Source organism: Rhinoderma darwinii, chromosome 1 (genome assembly GCF_050947455.1).
Source record: "Rhinoderma darwinii isolate aRhiDar2 chromosome 1, aRhiDar2.hap1, whole genome shotgun sequence".
NCBI classification, from domain to species: Eukaryota; Metazoa; Chordata; class Amphibia; order Anura; family Rhinodermatidae; genus Rhinoderma; species Rhinoderma darwinii.
Window position 1 is genome coordinate 273,470,569 of NC_134687.1, and position 18,077 is coordinate 273,488,645.

The 18,077-nt window shown below is 41.6% G+C and overlaps 1 protein-coding gene across 1 annotated transcript in view; it reads left to right on the top strand.

Annotated features, from left to right (window-relative positions):
• LOC142743175 (uncharacterized) overlaps nucleotides 1–17,610 on the top strand; it is a 195,468-nt gene extending 177,858 nt beyond the window's left edge. The window contains exons 8-12 of the mRNA XM_075853709.1: nucleotides 7,159–7,410; nucleotides 8,785–9,009; nucleotides 14,908–14,974; nucleotides 16,768–16,911; nucleotides 17,546–17,610. Coding sequence (XP_075709824.1) covers nucleotides 7,159–7,410; nucleotides 8,785–9,009; nucleotides 14,908–14,974; nucleotides 16,768–16,911; nucleotides 17,546–17,610 — 753 coding nt within the window. The remainder of the gene's footprint in view (nucleotides 1–7,158; nucleotides 7,411–8,784; nucleotides 9,010–14,907; nucleotides 14,975–16,767; nucleotides 16,912–17,545) is intronic.
• Nucleotides 17,611–18,077: the final 467 nt, after the last annotated feature.

Here is an 18,077-nt window from a genome sequence, read left to right on the forward strand (position 1 = left end):
GACATTATCCTGACAACCCCCCTCTAACGGAAAATGATCAGAATCCCCAGAAAAGGTGCAGGTTTGTGTCAAACATGGCATTAAGAAGGACTCCAGGTACTACTACACACGCTGCTCATCAAAGTCTGGGCTCTGTGTAAAAGATTATTTCTGGGCATACCACACAGCTGTTAAATTGTAAAGAAAACTGTTTTTTTCCTACTAAACGATAGATAGTGCCACACATTGCTTCCTATAGATAATGCCACATGGCTCTGCTGTAGATAATGCCACACGACCCCTCTGTAGATAGTGCCACAGTGCCCTCTGCAGATAGTGCCGCACACCCCCTGTAGATAGAGCCACACAGCTACCCTGTAGATAGTGCCTTAGTGCCATCTGTAGATAATGTGTAATGGCAGGAAGGAGGTGAAGGGAACAAGTGAGCCCTAATCTACCCACCGCCCTGTCCCTGCCTACTTGCAACGACCCGCCCTAGGCGACGGGGTACAACTTGGCGGCGGTCCCTACGCTGTCTAAGTGCAAGGGAGTACAAACAGGGAACACGCAAGGGAATACAGTAGCCCACGGAACGCCGCGAGGAAAAGGAGCGGTGAATGAGCCAGTCAGGATCAGGAAGTAGTGGAGTATACAAACGGGAGCACGGAGCAGAAGCAAGCCAGGGGCAGAGCAACGCAGGATAAACGGAACTGCAGCAAGGCAGAAGCACGGCAGAAGCAGGCTGGAGCAAGGCAGCAGTGGGGCCAGGAATCCAAGAAGAATAACAAGCAAGGAGGAAGAGAAAACGGCAGGTATAAATGAACAGGGGGCGGAGCTAACTCTGACTGACCAGGCCGCGATAGGCTCTCCCACTCCTGAGCCTGCCACCCTGATTGGTGGGAGCAGGTGTCAGTCTCAGAGGTCTGGCCTCAGGTGTCGACTGATTAATCCTGGGAGTATACCCAGATGTAGTGCCTGGCAGATCCTTTACATAATGCCACAGTGCCCTCTGTAGATAGTGCCAAACCTCTAGGAGCTGGGATTCTGCTCCTAGAGGTAGCCCCTGGCGTAGCTGTCCATATATGGACAGTGACGTAACTGGCTCCTTCTGGAGCGGAATCCCCAACCAGAGGGTTGCCTATGCTTTCGCTTCAGGAGGAGACCCTGGCGTCACTGTCCTTACATGGATAGTAACATCAGAGGTTTCTCCAGGAGCGGAATCCCCAGCCAGATTAAATTCAGGACAGTCCTGGCAAATTCTGGAAGAGTAATAGAACAACAATTTGCTTTTAAATTGGCACATGGCTAAAACTTTTTTAAAATGTTCCTGGTCAGGAAGGGGGGTAAAGCGTCTGATCAGAAAGTGGTTAACCAATGAAAGAAACCAATTGTTTCCTTACTATCACACTACACTCACTATTGTAAGTAGATTCAGCAGCAATGCATATTTATTTATATTTAGTGGCTTAGGTGGCATTAGTGTTCACAGTGTGCTGTCGCCATTTTCTTGTGTGTGATATACCGTGTTTGTATATTGTGACAGACCATGTGGAGAGGTTGTGGATGGGGTCTATATTTCCCCAAGATTTCTGTCTTCTGCTATCTGAAAACAACCAGGGACTAAATTCAGAAGAGAATGTGGTTCTCCCTCTGCAATAGGTTTTATCTAAAACCTGGAAAAGGGCCCGGTTGTTGGAGTGGGGAGAGATGGGTGGGTCCCGACTCCATCCACACAGTCCTGGTCTTGGGCTGTCTAGCTATTAATCAGGGGTCAGGTGTGATAGCCCTTTAAAAAGGCTGCAGATCAGTCACACTCTCTCTCAGCCTTGGGAGAGGAGCTTGTGAGAGCAAACCGACTGCATTCATAACAAGTTGTATGGTCTGCAAGGTTTATGGTGCCAGGCATTAGGCCTGCACTGTGTTAGTTAGGATGCCTGACTGTATAGTTAGTGCCGGACAGGCATAGAGTTTTCTTTTTGTTTTCTTTTTATTCATGTACAACCTGTAAATAAAACTGGCTGAGGCCAGTAGTGCCACATCTTTGCTGTGCGGAATGAAATTTACTGGCGTGTTTGATACCGAGTGCCCGTCTACCCCAGGAGACGACTGTCCCGCTACCTAATTCCCTTACAATATGTATATATGTATGTAAGTGTATATATATATATATATGTGTAATATATATATATATATATATATTCGACCTCAATGAATTAGAATATCATCCAAAAGTTTATTTATTATATTATATAGCTACATTACACACAGAGTGATGTATTTCCAGAATTCAGCAGTGTCACAGGCTGATCGCCTCCATGCCACGCCGCATTGATGCAGTAATTCATGCAGAAGTAGCCCCGACCAAGTATTGAGTGCAGATACTGTACATACTTTTCAGTAGGCCTACAATTCGGTATTAAAAATCAATTTTGAAATTGGTCTTATATAATAATCTGATTTTCTAAGACACAATTTTGGGTTTTCATTAACGGTTAGCCATAATCATCAACATTAAAAGAAAAAATGCTGGAAATAGATCACTCTGTGTATAATGAATGTACATCAGTGTGTAATATGAGTTTCGCTTTTTGAATTGAATTACGGAAATAAATTACGTTTTGCAAGATATTTTAATTCATTGTGAAGGACGTATGTATGTAGATTGAAAGATAGATATATAACACATATACATGTATTTATACACCCTATATGGACAAAAGTATTTGGGACACACCTAATCATTGAATTCAGGTGTTTAATTCAGTCCATTGTCAGGTGTATAAAATCCAGCACCTAGCTATGCACACTGCCTTTACAAACATTTGGAGAAACAATGGGTCATTCTAAAGAGCTCACTGAATTAGAGCATGGTACTGTAGTAAGATGGTGCCGTTGTAACAAGTCAGTTCATGAAATTTCTTCCCTCCTAGATATTCCACAATCAATTATGAGTGGTATTAGGGTATGTTCACACAGCTTATTGTCGGACGTTTTTGGGGCGGAAAAATCGGAAGCTGAACGCCTCCAAACGTCTGCCTATTGATTTCAATGGAAAAAACGGCGTTCTGTTCAGACGGGCTGTTTTTTTACGCGGCCGTGTAAATAAATAAATAAATGGGCGCGAAAAAGAAGTGCATGTTACTACTTGAGCCGTTTTTCCATAGACTCTATAGAAAAACAGCTCTAAAAACGCAGCGGAAAAACGCGAGTTGCTTAAAAAAACGTTTGAAAATCAGGAGCTGTTTTCCCTTGAAAACTGCTCCGTATTTTCAGATGTTTTTTGCTAAGCGTGTGAACGTACCCTAATTGCGAAGTGGAAGCCTTAGGAAACCACAGTAGCTTAGCCACAAAGTAGCAGGCCACGTTAACTTGCAAAGTGTGCTTGCCGAGTGCTTAACATCTGCACAAAAACTGTGCGTCCGGAGCTTCATGGCATTGGTTTCCATGGCCAAGCAGCTGCATGCAAGCGTTACATCACCAAGCACAATGCCAAGCGTTGAATGGAGTGGTGTAAAGCACGCCGGCACTTGACTCTGGAGCAGTGGAAATGTGTGCTGTGGAGTGATCTCCCTTCTCTATCTGTTAGTCTTAAGGACGAGTCTAGATTTGGCGAATGCCAGAAGAATGTTACTTGCCTGACTTCATTGTGCCAACTGTGAAGTTTGGTGGAAGAGGGATAGGCAGTGCAATGGAGCAGGCCACAGCAGAGTGCGGTCTAACTGGGGTAGAAGCAGAGAGGCGAAAATAATCAGTCATTGAGTTAAAGAGGCTCTCTCACCAGATTATAAGTGCCCTATCTCCTACATAGTTTGATCGGCGCTGTAATGTAGATAACAGCAGTGGTTTTTATTTTGAAAAACGATCATTTTTGAGCAAGTTATGAGCAATTTTAGATTTAGTTTCTTAAAGGGAATGTGTTGTTAGCAAAAAATGTATATTTTTTTTTAGTTAAACAATTAGTGTGTGGGTGATTAAACATTGTTCTAATTTTTTTTATTTTTTTCACGAGTCAGGAAATATTATAAATTGGATTCAATTGGATTCTAATTTATAATATTTCCCATTGCTGGTCACTAGATGGAGCAATTCCCAAAATTGCAGCATTGCATGTGGTAAAGCAACCACATTGCTTTATGCTGCAAAATTGGGAAAAAATCCCTCGCTCTAGTGAGCTCTCAGAATCCCCCCCTCCTTTATCCTGGCTAGTGTCGGGAGAAACGAGGGGATTGAACGGTCTAACCTCCTACACTGTGTGTCGCCATTTTTTGAGTTAACACACAGTGTAGTAGGTTAACATACACTAGTAAACATACAGTAAAACACGAACATACATAGAAATCACTTACCTGCTCCAGTCGCCGCCGCTCCCTCCGGACCGTCCGCTCCGTCTGCTGCCGCTGCTCCATGTGCACAAGCCCGGAAGCCGCGACCGGAAGTAGTAATCTTACTGTCCGGCCGCGACTTCCGGTCCACAGGAAAATGGCGCCGGACGGCGCGCATTTCAAATTGGTCTGTGTGGGAGCGTCGCATGCGCCGTTCCCACACAGACGGCGTACACCATAGTGGATGGAACGGGCCCCGTTCGCAGTCCCTATGGGACTGGAGCTGCCGTATTCCATGTCTGTATGTGTCGTTAATCGACACATACAGAAATGGAAAAAAAAATGGCAGCCCCCATAGGGAAGAAAAAGTGTAAAAATAAAAAAAAGTAGCACACAAACACACAAATAAATACAAACGTTTTTAATAAAACACTAACATCAAACTGATATAAATAATTTTTTTTTGGTGACACTGTTCCTTTAAAGACCAACTGGGCGTGTTTTTACTTTTGACCAAATGGGTGTTGTAAAGAAGTGTATGAGGCTGACCAATCAGTGACCAATCAGCCTCATACACTTCTCATTGTTGCAGCCCAACATGATCCACAGCACAGTGTGATTATGCAGCGAAAGAAGTTGGGCTGGAACAATGAGAAGTGAAGGACGCTGATTGATCACTGATTGGTCAGCCTCATACACTTCTTTACAACACCCACTTGGTCAAAAGTAAAAACACGCCCAGTTGGTCTTTAAGAAACTAAATTATTATTGGTACAATATTTTGGTACATGCAACTTTTTGATTAAATATTTTTTTTTAGAGCTAATGTGAACAAAAAAAGCGATTTTGGCTATTAATTTTTTTTTTTACGGCCTTTACAGTGTGAGTTTAAGAAGTAATAAGTACCAACATTGCCCAAGTGGACAGCCATTTTAATAGTTTTTCCTGTTATACAAAAGATAGCCTTTGCGTAAACTGAGTAAGGGCCAGTTCACACGTTGCGTAAACACTGCGGATTCTCCGGAACAGAATTCGTTGCAGAAAATCTGCAGCAAATACAGTAGCAGCAAAGTGGATGAGATAAAACAAATCACATCCACACACTGCATAAATACTGAGCGTAAAAAACTGACCTGCGGCGCAGAGTTTTATTCTGCAGCATGTCAATTGTATTTGCGTAAACGCACCTTATTTGTTGCGGGTTTCCCCCATTGTATTCAATGGGGAGGTAAATTCCGCAACAAATAGCAGTTGTTGCGTTTTTTGCAGCGGGTTCGCAGCGATCCTGCTGCAAAAAACGCAACTCAGAAAAATAACAATATATTATATTTACCTAGGAATCTGTGTTTTATCCTCCTGGGATGACGCTTCATCTCATGTGACCTCCGCTGCAGCCAATCACAGGCTGTAGCGGCGGTCACATGGATGAAACGTCATCCCAGGAGGCCGGTCTGGATGTCAGAGGGCCGGCCTCCTGGGATGACGCTTCATCCCATGTGACCGCTGACCGCAGAGGTCATCCCAGGAGGCCCGCGTGCAAGCAGGCTGGCTAAGTGCTGCAGTTTTCCGCAGCCGACATTACAGGTGAGAAACTGGCCCACAGTTTAGTGCGTTTTTTCGCCCCAAATTACCTGCGGCGCACAGGGCGGATACGCTGCGTTCTTTTACGCAGCGTATCCTCCCCGTGGGAACTCAGCCTAAGGCCTTATTTACACGAGTGTTGCGCACCTCGGAAGTGAAGTGTTTTACACTGACAGGCAATAATAAACTGCAATACAGAAGTATTGCAGTTTCTTTTAAAAGCGATCAAATGATCGCATAGTAAAGTCCACTAGTGGGACTAAAAAAAAGAGAAAGTTTATATTAACGATGTAAAAAAAATGAAGAACCCACTTTTTCTCCATACAAAATGCTTTACTATTTAATTTTTTTTTTTCCAAAGTTACACATATTTGTTATCGCCGCGTCCGTAACGACCCCATCTTTAAAACGATTACATTATTTAACGCACAAAAAAAATAAAAACAATGCTGTTTTCTGTTCATCCTGCCTTAAAAAAAATTGATAAGAAGATCAAAAAGTCGCATGTACTCGAAAATAGTACCAATAAAAACTACAAGATACAAAAAAAAGCACTTATACAGCTATGTCAGCAGAAAAATTAAAAAGTTATGGCTTGAGAAATATGGCGACACAAAAACAAATAATTTTGAAAAAAAACTTTTTTTACTGTGTAAAATTAGTAAAACATAAACAAAACTATAAATTTGGTATCGCTGCAAACATAATGACCTGCTGAATAAAGATATTGTTATTTATACTACACAGTAAATGGCTTAAATTTAGGAAACAAAAAAGAATGGCGTCCGTTTTTTTTCCAATACCCCACCAAACAAAGTTAATAAAAGTTAATCAATAAATTTTATGTACCCCAAAATGGTGCTATTAAAAAATACAACTTGTCCCACAAATACACGTCCTTATACAGCTATGGCGCCAGAAAATAAAGTTCCAATGGGTTCCGTTGTTTTGACGGGATGAATACCGTAGTCGACTACGCTATTGATTCCGTCAAAACGACGGAACCCTTGCACAGGTGAGACAAATGGAAACCATTGGCACCGGACCCGTCACCATTGAAATCAATGGTGATGAAAACGGAAACCTACGGTTTCAGTTTGTCAGTCAGGGCTTCGTTCCGACGGAACGGAGCCCTGACGCAGATGTGAACGAAGCCTTATCTTAAAGCTGTATGACTAGGGCTAGGGGCTTTATACTGCTGACCAAACAAAGTGAAGTTTTAACAGAAAAGTTTAATAATATATTAATACTGATTTTTGTCTTATTTCATTCACAGGCTGATGTGCTTGCTGTTCCACTGCTAGCAACAAATCCAGTCTTAACTGCTTTGAATGTAACCAAAAGTCTAAAGTTGACAGCAGGAGATCGCTTCTCTAACCTTTTCAGAACGGTGTTACAAAGTCAAACACCTAAAGCAGGTTGTTGCATTGAACTACCAACTGCTGGGGGAAGCTATTCTGTGGATAGTAAATGTGTGATATTCATTATTTGTAGCAAATGGAAAAATGAAGATAATTCTCCGGAAATGGTAAGATATTAATAGTTAGATTCCTATTATTAACTACCCTGAGTTCTCTTTTATTTATTATCTAGAAACTAAAATTGTATGTAAAATAAAAAAATATATTGCTTTTTAAATGGCAAAATAGATTGGATGCACAAACTTAAATGTGTATAATTATAAAAAAAAAAAATGAATTCTGTATTATGTGAGGATTATTTAATTTTGATCATTTACTTTGTGGTTTTCCTGAATGGCATCCGTTTCTTTATCCCATGACCCACCTGCTTTGAATAAATAATTTAGAAGCTTATTTTTCATGCTGAAAGGTGATTGGCCTGTCATGTCTCCTCACATTCACTGCTGAGCAACAGCGAATGTCATTGGTCAAAGCCCTCACTGAACAACTCTACAAGCACCGCCCTATATACTGGCTTACATGACAAGCAAACAAATAAAAAATAAATGGTTTAACTGCGCCTTACAAAAGTAAAACACTATTTCCCTGAATGTTCTCAATATATTATCTAACATTGATTTATAAATAAAGATCTTTGATTTATGTTCTTTATTAACTGGGTTGTCTGTGGTAGCCCACTATTATTCATATGTTCTATTGGTGCACATGGATGCATTAGAGGGTTTTTGCTACACAGATGCCGCAAATTCAGCATTATTTTTGCTGTCTTGAGTCATTACCTTGTTAATTGTTTTTAAAGGATAGTGTTTCGTGTCTCGTGAGAAGACTGGTCCCTGCCTCACCTCAGTCAGAGACCGACAGACTCTGACCGTCATCACTCCAGTCCCCCCTATGCTTCTGGCCGGCTTCCCTTGACTTGTTTGCACTGTGCATGTAAATTTTGGCACATGTGCAGTGCAAAGTTTCTGGGGAAGAAAAAAAATCCTGGACTTTTTTTTTTTTTTCTGACGAACACTACGGACGGCAGAAAAAAAACACTTGTTTATTGCAGACTGCCCATAAATATACAAACAGTTGGCAACCCTAGTACCTGCAGCTCATAGTCGATTGATTTAAATGGGTGCCATATAATGCTTCATTTGCAGGAGTGGGACCCTTGCCATAGGCAACTGCAAATATTACCATTTTTCACCAGAACTTGCATCACTGAACATTTATTTTGGGTTACCACAAGATCCCCATAATATGTATATACAATTATCAGAGTAATGACCTACAGAGTTGGCAATTCTAGCCGAACGCTGTGATATCACAAAATTATCTGAGGAAAGAGAGGATATGTTCTATCTTTCCTCGGATCACTGACGGGACTCGGCCGGCGCACACGGTCGTGTGCATGAGGCATTAAGGTAGCAGTGCATGTTGTATATTGTGTGGCTGTTTGTCGATGTCGATACTTAACTATAGTATTGCTTTTTTAGGAACTGAGAGATGGGATCCGTCAGCTCTTAAATAAATGCAATTCCATGAGAGAAGTTATATCTGTTGCTGTCTCGGCTATTGGTACTGGAAAAGCCTTAAACTTTTCAAATGCATTAGCAGCCACAATAATGGGTGAAGAAATAAAACGTTTTGTAGACACGCACCCTAAAACAAACATAAAGGAGATCCAGATTGTGATCAAGCAGCTCCAGACTGTATACATTGTAAGTAGGTTTTATATTTTAGGTTTTGTATTTTATTTAAGAGCTTATAAAAGTGTTGGTCAAGAGTAGGGAGAATTGGTGTAGCTATGTATACATTGCATTTAGATAGACTGCTTGTTCCATCAGGATACTTGGCTACAGCTAAAGAAACTGTTACCTTGGGCTGAGATTGCCCACAATAACCATGTTTGTAGTTATCCACTAAATCCCTCTTGCATATGGCGTACAGTCGATGTCCCGTCATTCAACTTCACATCACGGTGCAGCCTCAATTTCCAGCTGTTGCGAACATTTGTAGAGCTCTACAGGATATCTGGACAGAGGTCCATAGGCGTTTACAGTCTGCTGCTGCTAAAGCCGAGGGTGCTGGTGACCAGCACCGACGCACTGGTCCTATTAGGCTGGGTTCACACGACCTATTTTCAGACGTATTGGAGACATTTTATGCCTCGAAATACGTCGGCAAACATCTGCCCATTCATTTCAATGGGTTTGCCAACGTACTGTGCCGATGACCTGTAATTTTACGCGTCGCTGTCAAAAGACGGCGCGTAAAATGACAGCCTCGTCAAAGAAGTGCAGGACACTTCTTGGGACGTAATTGGAGCCGTTTTTTATTGAATCCAATGAAGAACAGCTCCAAATTACGTCCATAATTGACGCCTCGCAAAACACGAGTACGAGCAATTACGTCTGAAATGCAGGAGCTGTTTTCTCCTTAAAACCGATTGACGTTATCGTGTGCACATACCCTAATACTTCCTAGAAACAGTCTGGCTTTCCATGAAGAATATCCGACTTAGAGTCCCATCCTGACCCATATTTCATTAGACCATTCCGGGTACTCAAACAAATTAACTAACCTTTCGTCTAAAATTGCCTTCTTTCCTCCGGATTCCTAATAGTTTTCATATCTCTCTTCTCCGACCCCTGGGTATTTTATACGTTTTCAATGAATATTAAGACTTACTTTTGCAGTCAAGCAAACTCTGTGTAGTAAAGGAGCTTGTGGGAAACGCTATTTAATCGACTGGGAGGGATACGATCCTGAATAGAGAACTTGGATCCCAAAGGAGGACATTCACACTTCACAGCTTATTAAGAAATGTAATTTAAAGTATCCCCTCAAATCTCCCAAGGTTCTTTTGAGGAGGGGCCCTATGAAGGGTGTACTTTTACTCACCTCTCCCTGTTCCAGCAGGATGTCCCTAGCTCTGGCTAGGCAACTTCCAGCGATGTCCTGTGCTTAATCCACAGACTTACTTCTCCAGTCTGCGGCTCTCCTTCTTTCTGCTGGCCATCAACCGGTGCTTCTGGATGTTGGCCCAGATGGCCTATTTAAAGGGAATTCCGGCCTGTACACCTCGCTTACAGATTAAGGTACGTCTTTGGTTGGCTTTGTTCCAGATCCTCACCATGACCTTGACCTCTACTCTGACCCTGACCTTGGCTATGTTTTTAGGTTTCACTTCTGTTTTGCTCCTTGGATTTGTCGCCTGGTACCTGTTGTCCTACTCCTGGTTCTGACCTTCTGCCCATTATCTGACTACGATTCCTGTCTCATGCTCTGGATTGTCGCTTCCTGATCGCATCACTGGTGACGACTGTTGGCTCCATTTCTGACTACGCTACTGTTTCTTTAGTGCACTTACTGCCATTCGGTAACTATTCAAGATCTGTAAATCTGACCAGGAAAGTCCATACCTCCTTGCAGGGGTTAAGGAATTTTCCCATAGCGTATGCTATAAATGTCTGATAGGTGTGGGCGCCAGCTCTGCGACCCACACGTATAATATATAGACAAAAGTATTGTGACACCTACACATTACACTTACAGAAGCAAATCCATAGGCATTAATGTGGAATTGCTAAAACAGCTTCCACTCTTCTAGGGAGACTTCTTCTAGATTTTGGAGTGTCTGTAGGAATTTTTGCCATTCATCCAGAAGAGCATTTGTGATGTTAGCCACTGATGGACGAGCGGGCTTGGCTCGCAATATCTGTTCTAGTCCATCCCAAATGTGTTCAATGGGGTTGAGTTCATGGCTCTGTATGGGCCAGACAAGTTCTTCCACAGCAAACTCACCCACCCATGCATTAATGGATCTTGATTTGTACACTGGGGCACAGTCATGCTGAAACAGAAAAGGGTATTTTCCTAACTGTTCCCACAAAGTTGGAAGCATACAACTGTCCAAAATGTTTTGGTATGCAGAAGCATTAAGATTTCCCTTCACCGGAACTAAGGGGCCTAGTCCAACCCCTGAAAAACAACTTCACAGCATTATCCTGTCTCCACCAAAATACAGTTGACATAATGGAGCCTGGCTGGTAAAGTTCTCCTGGCATTTGCCAAACCCACACTCGTCCATCAGACTCGTCACTCCACCGAACGTGTTTCCACTGCTCCAGTGGCGCCTGCTTTACATCACTCCATCCGACGCTTGGCATTGTGCTCATTGATGTAAGGTTTGCATGCAGCTGCACGGCCATGAATACCCATGCCATGAAACTCCAGGCACACATTTTTTTTGTGCGAATGTGAATTCCATAGGACGTTTGGAACCTTGCCGTTAATGAGACAGCAGAGCGTAGGCGACTTTTATGCACTATGCGTCTCAGCATTTAGCGACTTCGGTCTCTAACTTTACGTGGTCTGCCACTTTGGCTGAGTTGCTGTGGTTCCTAAAGTCTTCCACTTTGCAATAATACAACTCACAGTATCCTTGTACTCCTGAATTGGTCCTCTATAGCTACGCCACTGCTGAAATGTGAATGGTCGATATATTGGTCAGTTTTTCTCCGCCCATGACATTAGCTTGCTGCACTCCAACATCAGATGTTGACGTTTGATGCCGCCCTGTTTATTTACATAGTAAACAGCCACTAGGTTGTCTGTCCATATTTTTACCACCTTGTTTTTGACTTCTGGATGGTAGATAATAAGTGCCAACCTTATGGCTTTTAACTGTTTTGAAGTTGGACTTCTTTTGTCCTGATTGGACCAAACTCTTTGGCCCCATTTGTATCTGAGATGAGGCCTTGTACCGACGCATTTTTAGTTATGAGGACTTTTTAGGCTAAAAGGATCTGCCCCTCTGGAGATTGTCCCTGTGATTGCCATCCCTTGATATTTCCTACAGTATAAGGAAGACTATACACCTGTTGCATCAAGTTGTGTGGATCCCTGCTCCACAATTTCAACATTTGGTGTTTAAGACTTCTCATATGGGCCTTCATCTCTTCAGCCAAGGTCATCAGATCTCATGATCTGAAATACGAACAGTCTGTTAGTTAGAACCACCAACTCCTTCCTAATTGTATGAATCTTCTCTGAATGCAAAGTCAGGGTCTTTCTGCTGGAATCGAAAAGGATACCTTGGTGAAAATTCTGACTTTGTATGACAAACTCATGCTCTGTGAAAAGTTAGATGGCTTAATATACATGAGAAAGCAGCAGTTCTCGGGTGGCAGCTTTTAGGAACCAATTGTCCAAATATGGAATGACCTAACAACTACTAGCCTTAAAGGGGTTGTCCACCCACGGACAACTGATGACTTATCCACAGGTTAGGTCATCAGTATATGATTGGTTGGGGTCCAACATGCGGACCCTGCACTGATCAGCTGCTCCTGCTGCCTCCGGGCACCAGATGTCCATGCTGGAAGCAGATTGCTGCGGTCACGCAATAGAGGCCGAGCTGAAGTTCTGCAGTAGTCGGAGCCATCTCTACCGGCTCCAACTACTGCATACCCTTCATAACATCCTGCGTCCGGAGGCAGCCAGGGCAGCTGATCCTGTGGATAGGTCATCAGTTGTCCATGCGTGGCCAACCCCTTTAAGGAAGTGAACAAAACACAAGCAGTTTTCGCCGTGATTCTGAAAGTAACAAAGACTGAAGGGCAAAGCTGTGAACTGAAAATGGTGGGTGCTGACCTGAGTCCAAATCACAAATCAAAGAAATTTGCAATAAGCAGTGTGAATTGGAATATGTAAGTATGCGTGTCTTAGATCTAAAGAAGCCATCCAGTCATCTTGTTGAAGGGTTGCGATAATCTACCTTATAGTGTCCACCTTGAATCTCTTACTCTGTAAAAACTGACTTGGGTACCGAAGGTGTAAAATAAGATGCCATTTCCCTTTTGGTTTTGGCACCGGAAAAACTCTTTTAAAAAAAACTGTAGCATCAGAATTCAAATATTTTAGATACAGACTGTTCCATGCCTTTTTTTTTGCCAAGGCTAAATTCTTGGTATTAAAGGAATCTCTTGTAGGGTCTGTGGCCCATGTTGTAATATATATTCTACATGGCTTTCTCATCTCTTCTTAAAGGAAAGAAAACTACCTTTTAACCGTAGTCTGTGCTAAAAAAAAGTTTCTCCTTTATAATCTTCAAAATTCTTATCCAGCAATGTGCCAAATAGTCTACTGGGTTCGAAGGGAACCAAAATAGTTTTTGATGCAACATCTCCCGTCCAAAGTTTCATTCAACTTGCCCTTCTTGCAGCATTAGATACTGTTAAGTTCCTAGAACTAAGTCTCGGCACATCAAGAGGACTATTGCATATAAATCCTACTGCCAGCTTGCATATTGGGATAACATCAAAGTAGTTCCTCCTGTGGAACTCCATCTTGAATATCCTGTCCCAATTGGAAGAGCCCAAATCTGAGGTGCTTTACATACTTATTGCTTTACGATCCATTGGATCTTTTGATAATGTGGAATCATAAGCTGGGCAAAAAGCTTTACAAGATAGCTTACCGACCACTAAATCAACCTTAGTGGGACTTTTCAGAACAGAACCTTGGTTCAATATCCACATTCTTGTCTGGCCGTTTCGACTCTCTTTCTTGAATTACTTTAAGAACAAAAGAACCTGCCTGGAGGAATTCTAGCCTTATATTTAGTAAAGAAAAAAAAAGGCTATTACGATCCTAAATGGAAGGCTATTGATTTCTAGATTGAACAATCTTCTTTACGGCTTTAGTGATTTTGTCATCATTTTCTTTCCTGAAAAGAAAATTGTCCTCAGGAAGTTCTGGATCGGTATCTGAAGTCTGAGAATCAAAGTACGTATAACCGTGAGACTTCCTTAAATGATTATTCTGGCAAAGTGTTTTTTGGTTTTTTTCTGATGTTTCGTTTTACTTGATGAATCCTTGACCTCTTAAAGTCTCTTTCATCCACTGAAATACTAGTTTTGTCTCTGATAGTAGTAACAGAATTTTTAGGGGCTAAGCAACCTTTACATTTATCTGATATCGCATCATCTGGTAAAGGCTAAATGCATTTATTGCAGTCACTCTGTGACAAGACTTCCTCTTTCCTATCTCTCTAGGCTGGGAGGTTGGAAATCTGGAAGACATCATCCAGAATCCAGCCATCTTTGCGCCTTCACCAGAGTCCTCCACTCCGACAAATGCAAACTAGTCAATAGGGTTGCTTGTCAATAATATAGTAGTTGGTACACCCATCAACCAATATGGAGCAGGCCAATACTAGTGCACCCACTAGTATACTGCTGTATCCCCTAGTCGGTACCAAGAGGTTCAAGAGGGAAAAAGGAGTCCAGTGAATAAGCTAGTTCTAACTACTACTGTCTGTACACCAAGAGAGAATAGTAGTAAAAACTGAGTGGGTAGCTATTGCACCACAATAAGTAAGCACACAGCATCCACATTTACGCCAGTCAAAGATTTTGTTATGCCTTGCTCTTAGCGGAGTTAACAATCCTGAAAACCATTCTTACTAGGGCCGAATAGATGAGAAACCACCGCTATCCATATTCTATCCATATGGAACATGGAATCATACATGCAAATGACAGCAGATTGAGTTCTAGCTGGAGAGACTAATGCACAATACACAGCGAACATTACACTGCTTTATTTTACAGGCCTACAGAGAAATATTTTTAGCAATGGATTTAGGACAACGAATCAAGCTGTGCAACGAAAATGGAGGTAATTTTCTACAATGTCATGATTGCCCAATTATTACACCTTAAAATGGGTTCTATGCTATTTGCAGCTTGTGCTCATATAAAAGGAATACAAATAACTCATCTGCAACTGCAGACTATAGCTTAAGAAAGTTTAAGTATCCATATATATATATATATATATATATATATATATATATATATATATATATATATATATATATATATATATATATATATATATATATATATATATATATACTCCAAAATACGAGACAGCACTCCAGTTATAGTGAAAAATAGGATCACTTTAATCACCCCTTGTGACGTTTCAGCCCTGCTCCATGGGGCCTTTCTCAAGCTTGAGAAAGGCCCCATGGAGTAGGGCTGAAACGTTGCAAGGGGTGATTAAAGTGATCCTATTTTTCACTATAACTGGAGTGCTGTCTTGTATTTTGGAGTGTGCTGGTAACTTGGGACACTGGCCGTGTGTCCGAACGGGAACTTTTGCACCCTACACAGAAGGAACGGTGCTGCTTTTTCTTGGTTTTTTTCTATATATATATATATATATATATATATATAATATATATTTTACAACAGCATACCTGTATGTGAAAGACCGATTTCTCTAATATACAGTATTAACCATCGTAGACCTTAGAGAAAGGTTGAACTTCGTGTACAACCTATGTGATTCTGTGATTGTGGCCCTTAGTAACTTTGAAGTAGATTATGTAGAAGATCTCAATTACTGCAGTGAGCTAGACATAGAAATAGACCTCTTACAAAAGGAAGAACCGCAGTCAAGTCGCATTAGACAGTGTTCAGATGTGGCAGATGTGTTGAAGATTTGGTGCAGATTTTCTATGATTGAGATTCTGCACTTAGAATCCCCAACAAAGTGCAATACAATGCATGTGAATGAGGTTTAACAAAACCCCATTCATACGTGGTGGGAAGAATAACATATGGACTAATTCACATGGCCATATTATGGCCAGAGCCATATTACAGCTGCCATAGAGGTGCATCAGCCCTTATAGAGAAAAGGCCCATGAATTTTTCTTTGTGGCATTTTGTGAAGTTTTTGGCCCCAGTGATACTTTTACCAAAACCCAGCAAAGTCTACCTGTGGTATTTTTTTTTTAACGTATTTTACACCCATAAGACAAAAACGGAATCCAAAACTTAACCTGCCAATATGGCCTCTATGACCTGTGTTGTATTTTCAACTCTCCAAAAGAATCATATGGAAAGGAGACCAGACATTGATGCCTTCTATGTAAGAATATGTCACAAAGTCTGACAGCCTGTACAGCAGTGCACAGTGGATACTAAGGCCGGATTCACACGAGCATGTGCGTTTTGTGCACGCAAAAAACGTGGCGTTTTACATGCGCAAAAGGCACTTAACAGCTTCGTGTCTCATGATCATATGGTGCTTTTCGCGCAGCCGCCATCATTATGACACTCCGTTTGTATGCTTGTAAACAGAAAAGCACGTGGACCGTGCGAGGCGCGTGAAAATCACGCGCGTTGCACGGACGTATATCACGTTTGTCTGAATAAGCCCTAAAAGTAAACGTACACCGGCTCCGTGCACAGGGCTCTGCCATGTGAATGAGCCCATAGGGTATGTTCAGATGCAGTGAACATGCATTACATATTACATGCCGATTTCACATTGTATTTGAATTTCTGATGCGTATGAATGGGATTTTGTTAATTCGCTTGCACCGTACCGACCTTTTTGTAGCAGATTTTCGCAAATTCATTTTTAAAGAACACATGAGAACTGAATGTGTCTTGCAGATCATTTCATTAATATAGCTTATGGAGAGCATACACAAATAAAAAAAGGACGTCTAACTGTGTCTGTGGTTTATGGTGACATTGTGATGGAATCTACAAAGGCCATAGTCAATCCCACCGACTTCATAAGCTGGGGTGCTCATAGTAAGTATCTATAATAATAATATAGGATCATTGCATTAAACGTGATCTAAGAAAACCTATACAGTATATACATGTTTTCTGTGAATTTCTAAAATATCTAAATGAATAAAGTGAAGAGTATAACAAAATATTACTCCTTTCTGCTCATCTGGCCTTATTTTTAATGGTGACTTTCACGAAGATGTGAAATCCAAATTTACAGAAATTATTTATGTGGAATAACAGTTAACTCTCACTTAAGAAAGGAAATGTAGTATTAAAGGGGTTGTCTGGGCATTTTATATTGATGGCCTATCCTTAGGATAGGTCATCCATATCAGATCGTTGGTGGTTTGACTCCCAACACCCCCATGATCAGCTGAGTTAAGGGGCAGCGTCATTCTTTGCCGCAGCCTTTTCCCAGTTTATAGGCACATTGCCGTACACTTCTATAGCGACTGTGCCTGGGATTGCAGTTTCGGTCCCATTAAAGTGAAGAACGCTGTGGCCCTTTCAGTCAGTCACCGATCTGATGACCTATCCTAATATAAAATTCCCGGAGACCCTCTTTGAGTTAGTGACCCCCTAGTTATACAAAAAAATGTGAAGTTTGCTGGAGAATGCAGGTTTAACTTACCTGGTGCCCTCCATTTAGCTTGTTGTACTGCTGATTCCCGGACCCCATCTTCTGTCATCCAAGACTGCTGCAGTGCTAGCTAATCGGATAGCAGGGAAGAGTGTCTTGGACTACCGAAGCACAGTGTGCCATCTGGAGTGACAAAAAACAGGGCCCCGGAATCAGCGGATCGACAGCACAACAAACTAAAGGGCATCAGGTAAATAAACCCTGCATTCCCCACCAAAATTTACATTTTTAGGTAAAACCAGATGGTAGCATTAAATATATTGGATGTCGGATATTATGAACACCAGATCAAAAATATAAAATTAATGTATTGACAAACCAAACTTAAAGAGCTTGTCTCCTTATGAAACATATGAGAGCAGTTATTTGATCAGCTGATTGCCGCAGGTCCAGCTCCTGAGACATCCGCAAACAGATGATTTTTCCTGCGGAAGTTGTCGCCAGCTGCTCATTTTCACCTAGATGTGGCTATTTATATCACCTTATCTGCCACAAAGAGAGCTGCTGCTTGTCTTGGACATTATATAGCCGCTATAGGCTC